We start from the raw sequence: 12,673 nt of genomic DNA, 5'->3' as shown, positions 1-12,673 counted from the left end.
CCTCCACATGCATCAGTTAGTCCGCCTTTCACCTCAGGCTCACCTGTCTCTACTGTGGTGGTTACAGAGCCCACACCTGTTGGCAGATCAGGCTTTCAGCTCCCAGAACTGGATCCTCCTGACCACAGATGCAAGCCTCAGAGGCTGGGGGGCAGTAATTCAGGGCTCTCAATTTCAAGGTCGTTGATCCAACAGGGAGGCCACTCTCCCTATCAACATCTTAGAATTGAGGGCGATCTTCAATGCCCTCGGTCAGGCCTCTCCTCTACTACAAGGTCGTCCTGTTCAGGTTCAGTCCAATAACGTCACGACTGTGGCGTACATCAATCAACAGGGCGGAACGAAGAGCAGGGCAGCTGTGAGAGAAGTAACCAGGATCCTGCAATGGGCAGAGAAGTACGCCTCCGCAATTTCAGCGATTTTCATTCCAGGAGTCGACAATTGGGAGGCGGATTATTTAATCAGACAGGATTTAGACCTCGGAGATTGGGGCCTAAACTCTCAGGTATTCCACCATATAATCGCTCGGTGGGGGAGACCAGAGATCGATTTGATGACGTCTCGCCACAACAAAAAACTTCAGCAGTATTGTGCTCGGATGCAGGATCCAGGAGCAATAGTGGTCGATGCATTAACAGCTCCTTGGTGTTTCCGCATGATCTACAGCTTTCCTCCCTTCCTGCTACTTCCTCGAGTTTTGAAACGGATAAAACGGGATGGAGTGTTGACAATTCTTATTGCTCCTGATTGGCCTCGCAGGGTTTGGTATGGCGAACTTTATGCTCTTCTCGTCGTCCAGGAACCCTGGCCCCTGCCACTTCAGGAAGGTCTTCTTCAGCAAGGTCCTTTCATTTATCCCAACTTAAAGCAGCTGCATTTGACGGTGTGGCTGTTAAAAAGGCAATACTAGCGAGGAAGGATATACCGCATACGGTAATTCCCACCATGCTCTGAGCCAGAAAAGCGGTTACTTCCAAGCATTACCACCGCATTTGGAAGGCGTATGTTATCTGGTGTGAACGGGAGTTTTGCGTATCAGCCCTATTTACGGCACCTTCTGCTCCTTGGGATTTGGCTCTTGTCTTGGAATTCCTCCAATGTTCGTTCTTTGAACCATTGGAGACTGCATATTTCAAATATCTCGCGTGGAAAACAGCTACTCGCCTTGCCTTGGCCTCAGAGGGTTTCGGAATTGGGGGCTCTTATCATGTCAACTTCCATACATAATCTTTCACGCTGACAGAGCTGAATAACAGACTCGGCAGGCGTTTCTCCCTAAAGTTGTTTCAGCCTTTCATATTAATCAACCCATTGTGGTTCTGGTGTTTTCAACTGCCTCTTCAGGTTCCAGGGCTCTGGATGTGGTGAGGGCCCTTCGCATCTACATGAAGAGGTCAGCAGGAGTTCTGAAAACGGAGTCCCTGTTTATCCTCTGTGATGCTAATAAGATAGTCTAGCTTCCTAGCAATCTATAGCTGTTTGCATCAAGTTCACCATTCAACGGGCTTATTCTTGGGTGTCTAAGTCCCTGCCGTCTTCCGTTACGGCTCATTCTACCTGTTTGGTGGGTTCTTCCAGGGCGGCTGCCCGTGGAGTTTCTGCTCTGCAATTATGTCATGCTGCTACCTGGTCGGGAAGTAACACTTTTGTTAAGTTTTATAGGTTTGATACCTTAGCGTCTGACTCTCGGTTCGGACAGGGTTCACAGGACACTCCTCCCGAAATGGGAGCTCTGGGATGTCCCTATTGTAAACAGCAACTCAGTATACTCTATGGACTACTGAGAAAATGGGATTTTGGTACTCACCGATAAATCCTTTTCTCTGAGTCCATAGGGGATACTGGACGCCCACCCGGTGCTGCTTTCCTACTGCATACCTCTTTCACTGGGTGTAGTATGGGATGCTGGCGGCCGGGCTCCCGGCGACCAGCATACCGGAGCCGGAAGCCCGACCGCCGACATACCGACATCGTGGCGAGCGCAAAGGAGCCCCTTGCGGGCTTGCTGCGCTCGCCACGCTGCGGGCACAGTGGCGCGCTACGCCACGAGGGAGAATATCTGTCGGTATGCCGGGTGTCGGGATTCCGGCGCCGGTATACTGTGCGCCGGGATCCCGACTATCGGCATACTGAAGACCACCCTCTTTCACTTGTGTGTTTGATGGTTGTATCAGCTATTAAGTTCTATGTTCTGTTATTAGTTGTTTCTGTTCTATGCTTATTCTGTTCTTTTACTTTTCTCCTCTCCAGTATAGGGGGTCATTCCGAGTTGATCGTTCGCTAGCTACTTTTTGCAGCGCTGCGATCAGGTAGTCACCGCCTATAGGGGAGTGTATTTTCGCTTTGCAAGTGTGCGAACGCTTGTGCAGCCAAGTGGTACAGAAAAGTTTTGTGCAGTTTCTGAGTAGGTTTGAACTTTCTCAGCCGCTGCGATTACTTCAGCCTGTCAGGAATTGACGTCAGACACCCGCCCTGCAAACGCTTGGACACGTTGACACCCATGAACGCCTTCTTCCTGTCAATCTCCTTGCGATCGGCTGTGCAAATGGATTCTTTGTTAAATCCATCGCTCAGCAACGATCCGCTTTGTACCCGTACGACACGCATGCGCATTGCGGTGCATACGCATGCGCAATTTAGACCTGATCACACCGCAGCGAAAAAACCTAGTGTGCGATCAGGTCGGAATGACCCCCATAGTCCGTTCTCTTCGGGCACAGTTTTTCTGAGCTGGGTCTGAATGGGAGGGGCATAGAGGGTAGGAGCCAACACACACACACACACACACACACACACACACACACACACACACACACACACACACACTAAATTTAAAGTGCACTGGCTCTCGAACCCCATCTATACCCCATTGTAATTAGCAACTTCAGTATCCCCTATGGATTTATCGATTAATACCAAAATCCCATTTTTTTAAAAAGAAGTTAAGTCTGCAAAAGCATTAATAGTTTTTGGAGCATATTGAAGGCGGGTATGGTTCGCTGGGTCGACAGTAACTAGGTCCACTGTCATTAGGTCGATCACTATTGGTCGGCAGTGACTAGGTCGAAATGAGTTGCTTTTTTTTGGGGTGTTGGTTTCTTTGTAAAAGTGACCAGTAACCCCAATTAGTGCTCCTTGTCCCCTCGCATGGCTCGCGGGCAGGTTAATTTTCCCAATCGTAGTCCACGTGGATCGTAAAGTATGAAAAAGTTCAAAAAATGAAGATTTTTATAAAAAAAAAACCTATGTCGCCCTTTTCATGTGGCGACCTAATGCAAGTCAACCAATAGTGGTCGACCTAAGTGATGTCGCCCTAAAGACCGGATACCATTGAAGGCACATCGTATTCTTCTAACTATGGAGTTGTTTCCCATAGCAACCCAAAGTTTAGCTATTGTTTCTCTACTGCAGTCTATAAAATGATAGCTAGAATCTATTTGGTTGCTATGGCAACTCCTCCACTTGTTTTCCTTAGAAAGTTTGGTAAGTCTCCCCCTAATTGGATACTACATACCCAACACTTCAATGCAATAATTACACCTATTTTTAAAGTTTGTGTTGTAATGACCACTGTATCTGTTTTATATAGCCATGTATGGAACCCAGTAACATAAACTGGCATCGTAGACATGCATCTGAAGCGATAGTTATTAAGTGAAGTTTGCATATTAATTTCTATGGGGGGTAATTCCAAGTTGATCGCAGCAGGAATTTTGTTAGCAGTTGGGCAAAACCGTGTGCACTGCAGGGGAGGCAGATTTAACATGTGCAGAGAGAGTTAGATTTGGGTGTGGTGTGTTCAATCTGCAATCTAATTTGCAGTGTAACAATAAAGCAGCCAGTATTTACCCTGCACAGAAATAAAATAACCCACCCAAATCTAACTCTTTCTGCACATGTTATATCTGCCTTCCCTGCAGTGCACATGGTTTTGCCCAACTGCTAACAAAATTCCTGCTGCGATCAACTTGGAATTACCCCCCATGGTACCTACCATTCAGTAATGAAAACCATGTAATATTATAAAACATGCCATCACTCTCCCTATTTAGGAACAAGGTATACAATGCCTTAAAAAGCGGCTTCTTTGTGGCGTGGCTTTGCGGACATGGAGTAGCAGCTTCTGATCAGCGCTCTCCGTCTCCATTATCCTGTCTAACATATCCTGATATCCCTCCTGCATCTTGTGCGGCATCTGAAGTGTGGGGGAACTTGCCCTGCCTGCAGTGATCCTGCTCCGGGCTGTGTGCGGCGGCCATGAGGACCCGAAGAGTGCTGCGGGAATCGTCGCACGGGAAGAAGCCGGCGCCATCACGGGCGGAAGAAGCTGGAGCTGAAGCTGCGGCTCGCACGCAGGACGGCGCCGGGTGCAGCAGAAGACGGGGACAGCGGTTCAGCGGCTCGGAGGCTTGGAGGGGTAAGCTCAGTCACATGCGTGGGCCCTGTTGTGCCTCCTACTGAACCCCAACCCCGACGCCATTAAAGCACACGCATCCACCCTGTGGGGGGAGACAGGAGGCTGCTGAGAGTAGAGAAGAGTCATCTGCCTGGGCTCTATTGCTGTGTGCCCTGGCCCCAATAGCTCTCTGCTCATATGTGGCTTGCTCTGCTTCTCTGCTGAGACCCGTGGTCTTTGGGATCCCCATACTCCACAGAGTTTACAGTGTGGACAATACGGAGGCGGGAAGCGCCGCCATTTTACCCGTACAGTGCCTGTGTGCCTTAAAAGTGTGGTCATTTGCTCCTTCCTAACCAGTGCTTGATCTGATATTTACCCTGCACAGTATCTTTGCTATTTTATTCTATACTATTGACCTCTGCCTGGGTACCTCTCCTTATACTACATCATAATGGTGAAACCGCAGCAATCGGCTGCTGCTAAGCTGTAGAAGTATTCCCGGTCATGTAATCCTACCCGTAAAGAGGTGACTCCTGACCGTGACTCCTCTCCTCCACCTAAATCTCTGCGTGGCTCGGATGCCTCGGACGCTTCTCCTGATGCTGCCCTACAGAAGGTCCTGGAGGCTGTGACGGCTAGTGAGGCTAGGCTAGCGGATAAAATTGGTCAGGTTCAATCTGATCTGTCTATTATACACCATGACCTTCAGAGGGTCCGGGAACGAGTAGGTGAGGTGGAGGCCCGCACATCCTCCCTTGAGGACTCAGTGAAGCCACTGGGGGCCAAGGTTACTACTATTACAGCTCAATTGACGGATGTACAACACAACCTGCTGGACATGGAGGGGCGTCTGAGGAGATGCAACGTGCGCTTCGTAGGTCTCCCGGAACGATAGGAGGGCCAGTCTCCTGAGAAATTCGTGGAAAAATGGCTCACTGATAGCTACGGAATGGAATCCTTCTCGCCCTTTTTCACCGTGGAAAGAGCTCATAGAGTTCCCTTCCGCCCTCCCTCACCTGGGGCGCCTCCTCGTACCTTGATAGCTAAGCTCCTTAATTACCGCGACAGGGATGCTCTCTTGAGATTGAATCGGACTAAAGGCCCGCTGCTGTGGAATGGCTCCCGTATATCCGTATTCCCTGACTTTGCAGTGGAAGTCCAAAAGAATAGGGCCCAATTTACCCCAGTTAAGAGACGTCTTTGTGTTATGCTGAACATATCTAATGCCATGTTATACCCTTCTAAATTGAGAGTTGTGGTGGATGGAGAGGCAAAATTCTTTTCCACTCCTCGGGAAGCCTCTGTATGGCTGGACACTGCCAGGCCGGAGAGAAGGGCTATGGCCGAGGATTGATGATGTGTGTTTATCCTTCTGATGTGGACACTCTCTTGTACATCTTGATCTGGATTTTACTTAATGTTGGCAGGGATGCTGGGGGGAATGTATATTGAAAATCGGCCTCCTATTCTCCCTTTGTGTACCTACTAAGTTCAGGGGCTCTGGGTGGGCTCTATAGTGTGTCCCCTTAAGGGTTAGTAGCTGGATAGGGTTAGCAAGAGGGTCCGCCTTAGTTGGTTAGACATCGCACTGGTTCTATTTAGGGGAATTTTGGGGTTGGGGCAGTTTAAAGTTAATGCTTCACGCCACGATGTTATGTTATATAGAATGTCTTTTGTAGATCTAATATAGGAGGATGCCTTACTTGTACGGAGGACGCTGTGACATGTCTAGTCGCAACTGTATTTTTTGACCACCAATTTCCCATTGGGTATTTAGGATTATAGTAAGTGTTTTCTGGTAAAGGGGGGTGGGGGTTAGTTTATTGTTGAAGGGATCCAACTATGCCAATGTTCGGGTGGTATACAGGGAGGGGGGTGTGGGATCTGGGTGTAAAGGTTTATCAAGGTTTGAGGCGGCAACTGGAGGAGTGGATACTAGGATTGTTTTGCCACTATTGAGATGTTTTTTTTTTTTCTTCAACTGCATTATGGTGTGTGGGAAGTGTGTATTTCTGTGATATTGGGAGTGCACTATGGTACATGCTGGATGGTGTGTGGGCCAGTGGAGTCCCGGTTCTACGACACAATACGGTACTATGACAACTAATTTAATTAAATTTCTCTCCTGGAACGAATGTGGCCTCAACGACAAGGTTAAAAGGACGTTGGACAGCTCAAACAGCTTGAGGCGGACGTCATGTGCCTGATGGAGACCCACCTAGTTGAGGCTAGATTTCTGTCGTTGAAAAAACCGTGGGTGGTTTGGACTTACCACTCAACCCATACCTCCTCTTCTCGGGGGGTCTCCATCTTGATCAAGAAACATGTTCCGTTTACAATAGAGCAGGTGCAGATTGACCCCTGGGGTAGGTCAGTTTTTATTAAGTGCCAGATTCACTCCGTATCTCTTGTACTGATAGCACTTTATATACCACCCCTGTATTCCCCGGAAGTCCTTAAAAAAGCTGCAGAGTTTCTTGCTATTTTCCCTGATGCTCCCGTCATTAGCCTGGGGGACTATAACAATACCCTAAATCTGATCCTGGATAGACTTACGGCTGCTGGGATGCCTCCCGGCCAAGGCAGTGGTTCCTTTAGGGCATTGGTGGAGGGCATGGGGTTGGTTGACATGTAGCGTCAAAGAAACCCTGGTACTAAACAATATTCTTGTTTCTCACTTACATATTCTGCTTTTTCTAGGATAGACCTTGCTCTGGTTTCTCCTGAATTGCTACCACGAGTCCGCTCGGTGCAATATGAAACCAGGGGGATCTCTAATCACTCCCCGGTTTCCCTAGTTCTAGATATGGGAGGGATGCGAGGTCAGGCATTTTGGAAGCTAAATCCCTTCTGGCTTACCAGGCTGGGTACTGATGGGGCGCTGGAGGAGCAGTGGGCGGAGTTCATGGAGTTTAATGAGGGTACTGTTCCTTTATCTGTACTTTGGGACGCATTTAAGTCCCACCTACGGGGTACTCTTATCCGGGCGGTATCGACTCTAAAGAAATCGTATAGGGAAAGGGAGGCTGCTCTGGAGACTTCTTGTAGGGCCCTGGAGCTTGCCTACCTGACCGATAATCTGTCTTCTTCCAAGGAGGCTTGGTTGCGAGCACAGAGGGAATGGACTGACTGCTTGACTGACAAAGCTAAGTACAGACTACTCTTTACTAAGCATTCACTTTATGCAATGAGTGACAGACCCGGTGGCTTCTTGGCCAGACTGGCACGTACTGAGCAACCGTCTAATACTGTAGTTAGTCTTATAGGCCACGACTGCATTGTGTACGACCATACCCCCGATATATCCAATCAATTTCTTGATTACTATAAACATTTATATAGCACTAGGTTGTCCTGCACGGATGAGGATCTTCTGTCGTATCTTGCTGCTGTCCCTCTGCCGACACTGACCCTTGATGCATGGGATTTTCTTGATTCCCCGATCTCACTGGCTGAGGTGGAAAGGGCCATAAAGTCCTTCCCTGGCGGCAAAGCGCCGGGCTGGACGGCATACCTGTAGAATTCTATAAGAAGCACGGGGAATTTTGCACGCCTAGATTGCTGGCTCTCTATGAGGGAATGTTCAGGGAGGGGACAGTACCAGAATCTATGTCTGAGGCACTGATTATTGTTTTTTTAAAGCCTGATAAGGACCCCACTAGAGTGGAGTCATATCGGCCCATATCTCTGCTGCCTACCGATGTCAAAATCCTAGCTAAAATTCTAGCAATTAGACTTAACTCAGTTATTGCCCAGCTGATTCATGACGAGGAAATCTACTCTGATTAATCTTAGGAGATTAGTTACTCATCTGCAGGTCCCCCATGGGGATGACCACTCCTCGATTATACTTTCATTGGACGCTGCTATAGCGTTTGACTCGGTGGAGTGGAAGTTCCTTTGGGGGACCATGGAGAAATTTGGGAAGGTCCTGGTTTTATTAAATGGGTTAAATTGATGTACTCGAACCCTAGGGCTAGGGTATCGGTTAACGGCTTTATCTCCTCCTCATTCCCGTTGCAGAGGGGGACTAGGCAGGGCTGCCCCCTATCCCCTACCCTGTTCGCACTAGTGGTGGAGCCGTTGGCGTGTCTCATTAGACATACTGCGGCTGTACCCGGTTTTAAAATTGGTCTGAGAGAGGACAAGATAGCTTTGTATGCAAATGACATATTGCTTTTTGTCTCCAACTACCCCGTCACCATGCCTATAATCCTTACTATAATTAATGACTTTGGTGTGTATTCAGGCCTTCTAATAAACTGGGACAAATCCTGTATAATGCCGCTCAGGGGTCAGTGTCCGGAGACTCCTAGAATATCCCTCCCGCTTCAGTGGGTGGAGGTTTTTAAGTACTTGGGAATATGGATATCTAACGACCCATCTCGGTATGCAACCCTTAACGTACAACCCCAATTGGATTACTTGAAATCCCGGATATCGGTCTGGGGCAGGCTCCCGCTGACTGTCACCCGGAGAATTAATCTAATTAAAATGGCGGCACAACCTAAGTTGTTATATATATATATTGCAGCATTCCCCGATTTATATCCCTCAAGCGGTATTTAAGCGCATGGACAGTTTCATCTCCTCCATAATATGGTCTAGCAAGAGAGTGCGAATCAAACTGAACACCCTAACTCAGGATAGAGACTCTGGGGGTATGGCAGTGCCATGTTTTAGACTTTATTATTGGGCCACACAACTGACACATATTTATGACTGGCTTGGAGACAAGGCTGGGTTGGATCTTCCTTCTCTGGTGGTATCTGCGTTGGCTCTTGGACTCACTCCATTGCACTGCTTGCTGTCTGGCAATAACAACTTAATTGGCTTACCGATATTTAAGTAGGCTGTGATGATTTGGAAGCAAGCTGGGATTCTGCTTTTGAGTGAGGGCTGGGACCCGGATGCCCCATTAGATGGTACCATTGGGTTTAAGGAACTGAGGGCTCTTAGGCTCCGTGATGTATGGGGTAGTTGGGGTATATATACTATTGGGCAGTTATACTCTGGGAATGTGTTTAAATCCTTCTCACAACTACAGTCGGATTATCCGATTCCCCATACTTATTTCTATCGCTTATTACAATTGCGGCATGCCTGCTCTGCTCAATTCCCTGACAATTTGATCCAGCTGCAACAGTCCCCTGTTAGGCTAATGCTGCTGTCCCTGGATGGTTCCCTCCTCACGTCCCAGATATACTCTAACCTGCTCGCTTCGCACCATGCGACTGACATGCCACGCCTTCGTTTACAATGACAGGTGGACTTGGAGCCCTTGTCTCAGGACGCCTGGGACGCTGCTCTGACTGGCCCTCGTACCTCGTCCACTTCAGCGAGATTTCAACAGATTCAATTATTCATACTGCACAGAGTATACATTACCCCTATGCGCCTGCTTCAGATGGGGGGTATGGGGGATTCTAAATGCCCTAAATGTGACTCGATGGAGGGCACGTTCTGGCACCTTTTATGGTCCTGCCCTGTGGTTAATTTATTCTGGACCGAGATTGTCCGTATTCTGGTTTCCACCGGTATACGCTCGGACGCTTGCACACCTGCTATATGTTTGCTAGCGGCTTTTGATGATGATGCTCTTGACAAAAATATGCAACGATATATTGCCAACCGCTGTATACTGGCCAAGGTCTATATAGCCAGACTGTGGATGTCCGCTAGCGGTCCTTGTACCGCGGCCTGGATATCTCTTACTAACAAGGTTGTCAAACAGGAAAAATATGTATTGTAACACTGTAGGGGTGCAAGGCGCCTTTTCCTGGGGAATATGACCGCACGCAGCAGCTGAGGAACAACACAAGTCCAGTTTCTGGTACAACTGACCCCGGCCAGTTTTATTGAAACAGAAAATAAAACAAACCCCAAAATAAAAATACCTTGCCTGTCCGGCACTAACTAAACATAAGATATTCCTAACTGTCACTAAACAAAACACAGAGTTCTTCAGTACATACTGTATAGCTTACTTGCATCAGAAAGCGTGTCTCTCACACACAGATCCTGCAGCCTTCCCAGGCAGTCTGCCCATACTAATCAGGTTAGAAGCACTATAACACTCTTACACAGCTGAAACCCTGATTAGCCCTCTGTGAGGCCAAAGACCCGAACTGGGCCCAATGTCTAGAACTCGCCTTATCTCTCTCTCAGAGCCTTTACCCAGCTTTTACAGCAAACTGAAAAGGTTCAGACAAAACAAAAAGCATTTTTCCTAGAAGTTAACATTTTCTAAAACATGTAAGACAAGAACCTGGGACAAATATACCTGCCCTCAAACACTATCCCAGTGTTCTTGTCACAGTATATATGAGCAGACGTGCTGAAACAAAATATTGTTGCATCTGGGAGAGGTGGTTGAACTCACCGTACATACACCGGTAGATGTGTCTCTGTCTAGATGTTGTTGGCCGCTTGGTGCTGCTTAACTAAAATGTCAGCTGATATGATTATGATTCATTGACTCTACTGTACTAATGCACTTTACTATGTATCTGAACACAAGAACCACACGTGATACCAGGATAATTCGCATATAGTTATTTATTTGTTTGCCTTACTCATCTGTACAATTTCCTTGAGATTACCAAATGCAATATTACTACTATACTGTATGGCAGTTGCTGGGGAGGGTTTGTAGTTTGTTTTCTTTCTCTGTACTATATATGAAAATTTCTCAATAAAACTTTTGAATTCATAAAAAAAAAAGCGGCTTCTTTCTTTCAGCTATGTGAAGGAATTTATAGATTCCTTCACCCCAGAACTTAAGCGCCACATATATAATTGCTTTTGTTATACATATTGTATGAGACACATATCTTGTTGGAGGATCCTCGGATTTTTTGTCACCCTCAAGCTGAATTATGCCCTGTTTCTGGCACATGGTTTTCAGGGTTCTGGGAGAGACTGCTGGCTATACCTAGGTAGGGAAACTGCATACTCTGCATTGCTCTATTGTGTATATATAGATATATATATTACTGTCACTAGTTGTTTATGTGGTTCATCTTTGGATTGCTCTTCCTAAAAATATTTATGTACTTATTATATTTTGGATTCTTATACTGTTATGTGATATAGAAGTGTGTACTTGGATGAATAAAGATATGTTTGAAAAAAAAATATTATATACTAACATGTTCATATTATGTCATGGATTAAACCATGTGGCGTATTTTTATGTTTTTAGATGGAGGAGGAAGATACTCGGGAACTTTTGCTACCCAACTGGCAAGGCAGTGGATCGATGGGTCTAACCCTGGACAAGAACGAAGAAGGAGTATTTGTGAAACAGCTGGTGCAGAACTCACCAGCTGCCAAAACAGGAGTTGTAAAGGAAGGTGAGTGCTGTTTAGCAAGAAATAACTAGCTCTTGTACCCCCTCCCACCCCCATGAGGTGGGATGGCGATAGCCTGTATAAAGTGGAGATGGGGAATTGAGAACGTTTACTAGGGTGATAAAATATGTTCCCACTTAAATATGAAAAAATAAATAAAACATTTTTTTGTCTGTTTAGGTGACCAGATTGTTGGCGCAACGGTCTACTTTGACAACATGTCATCAGAAGACATACAAAATCTGCTGGCAAATGTAGGACACCATACTGTAGGTCTCAAGCTACAGAGGAAAGGGGATCGATCCCCTCTACCTGGCATGACCTATTCACATGACGTCTTTAGCCTGAAAAGTCCTGATGTTGTTCTGGTGAGCGAGTCCTAATACTTATGTTTTTGAGTGAAAGTAGTGGTGTATAAGTGATTATTTTCTAATATGGTTTGGCTGTTGCCTGCATGTCCCTGACTGCAGTACTGCTGACTCGGTGGGTGGCAGGATCCCTGCAGCACTGCAGTCAGGGACAGGCAAGCAACAGCCAAATGGTATTAGTTTCCTCAGTGCAGTGCACCCCACGACAATGGATGGCGCCCCCTTGCCCCATCCCCCGTACCGGCATGTGCCTTTGCACACTGTGTTGCTTCACTTGAATAAAGTTAAAAAAATTCAAAAATGACAGGGCGTGCCCCGTTATTATGTGCCCTATTACCCATATCTGCCTATGCCCCTCCCCCCATGACCCATGTATGCCCCCTCCCCTCCATTACCTGCTCTGTTGCACGACAATTGAAATGATTCAATGGGTCGATGATTTTGTTAGCTAATTAGCCAATTAACATGATAGTGAGATGATTCATAGCATGTGTTACTCGGAGGATCTCAAGGAATGTTTCAGTGAAACCCTGATCAAAATCAGTTCAGTAGTT

General features: G+C 46.9%; 1 protein-coding gene across 1 annotated transcript in view; it reads left to right on the top strand.

Moving 5' to 3' along the window:
* The window catches only part of AHNAK (AHNAK nucleoprotein), a 93,583-nt gene that overhangs the window by 63,152 nt on the left and 17,758 nt on the right, over positions 1-12,673 (top strand). The window contains exons 3-4 of the mRNA XM_063945015.1: positions 11,604-11,754; positions 11,932-12,119. Of these exons, the coding sequence (XP_063801085.1) occupies positions 11,604-11,754; positions 11,932-12,119 (339 nt within the window). The remainder of the gene's footprint in view (positions 1-11,603; positions 11,755-11,931; positions 12,120-12,673) is intronic.

This window comes from Pseudophryne corroboree, chromosome 11 (assembly GCF_028390025.1).
Source record: "Pseudophryne corroboree isolate aPseCor3 chromosome 11, aPseCor3.hap2, whole genome shotgun sequence".
Classification (NCBI taxonomy): Eukaryota; Metazoa; Chordata; class Amphibia; order Anura; family Myobatrachidae; genus Pseudophryne; species Pseudophryne corroboree.
The sequence above is the reverse complement of the archived record's forward strand: the minus strand, read 5'-3'. Positions and strand labels throughout refer to the sequence as shown.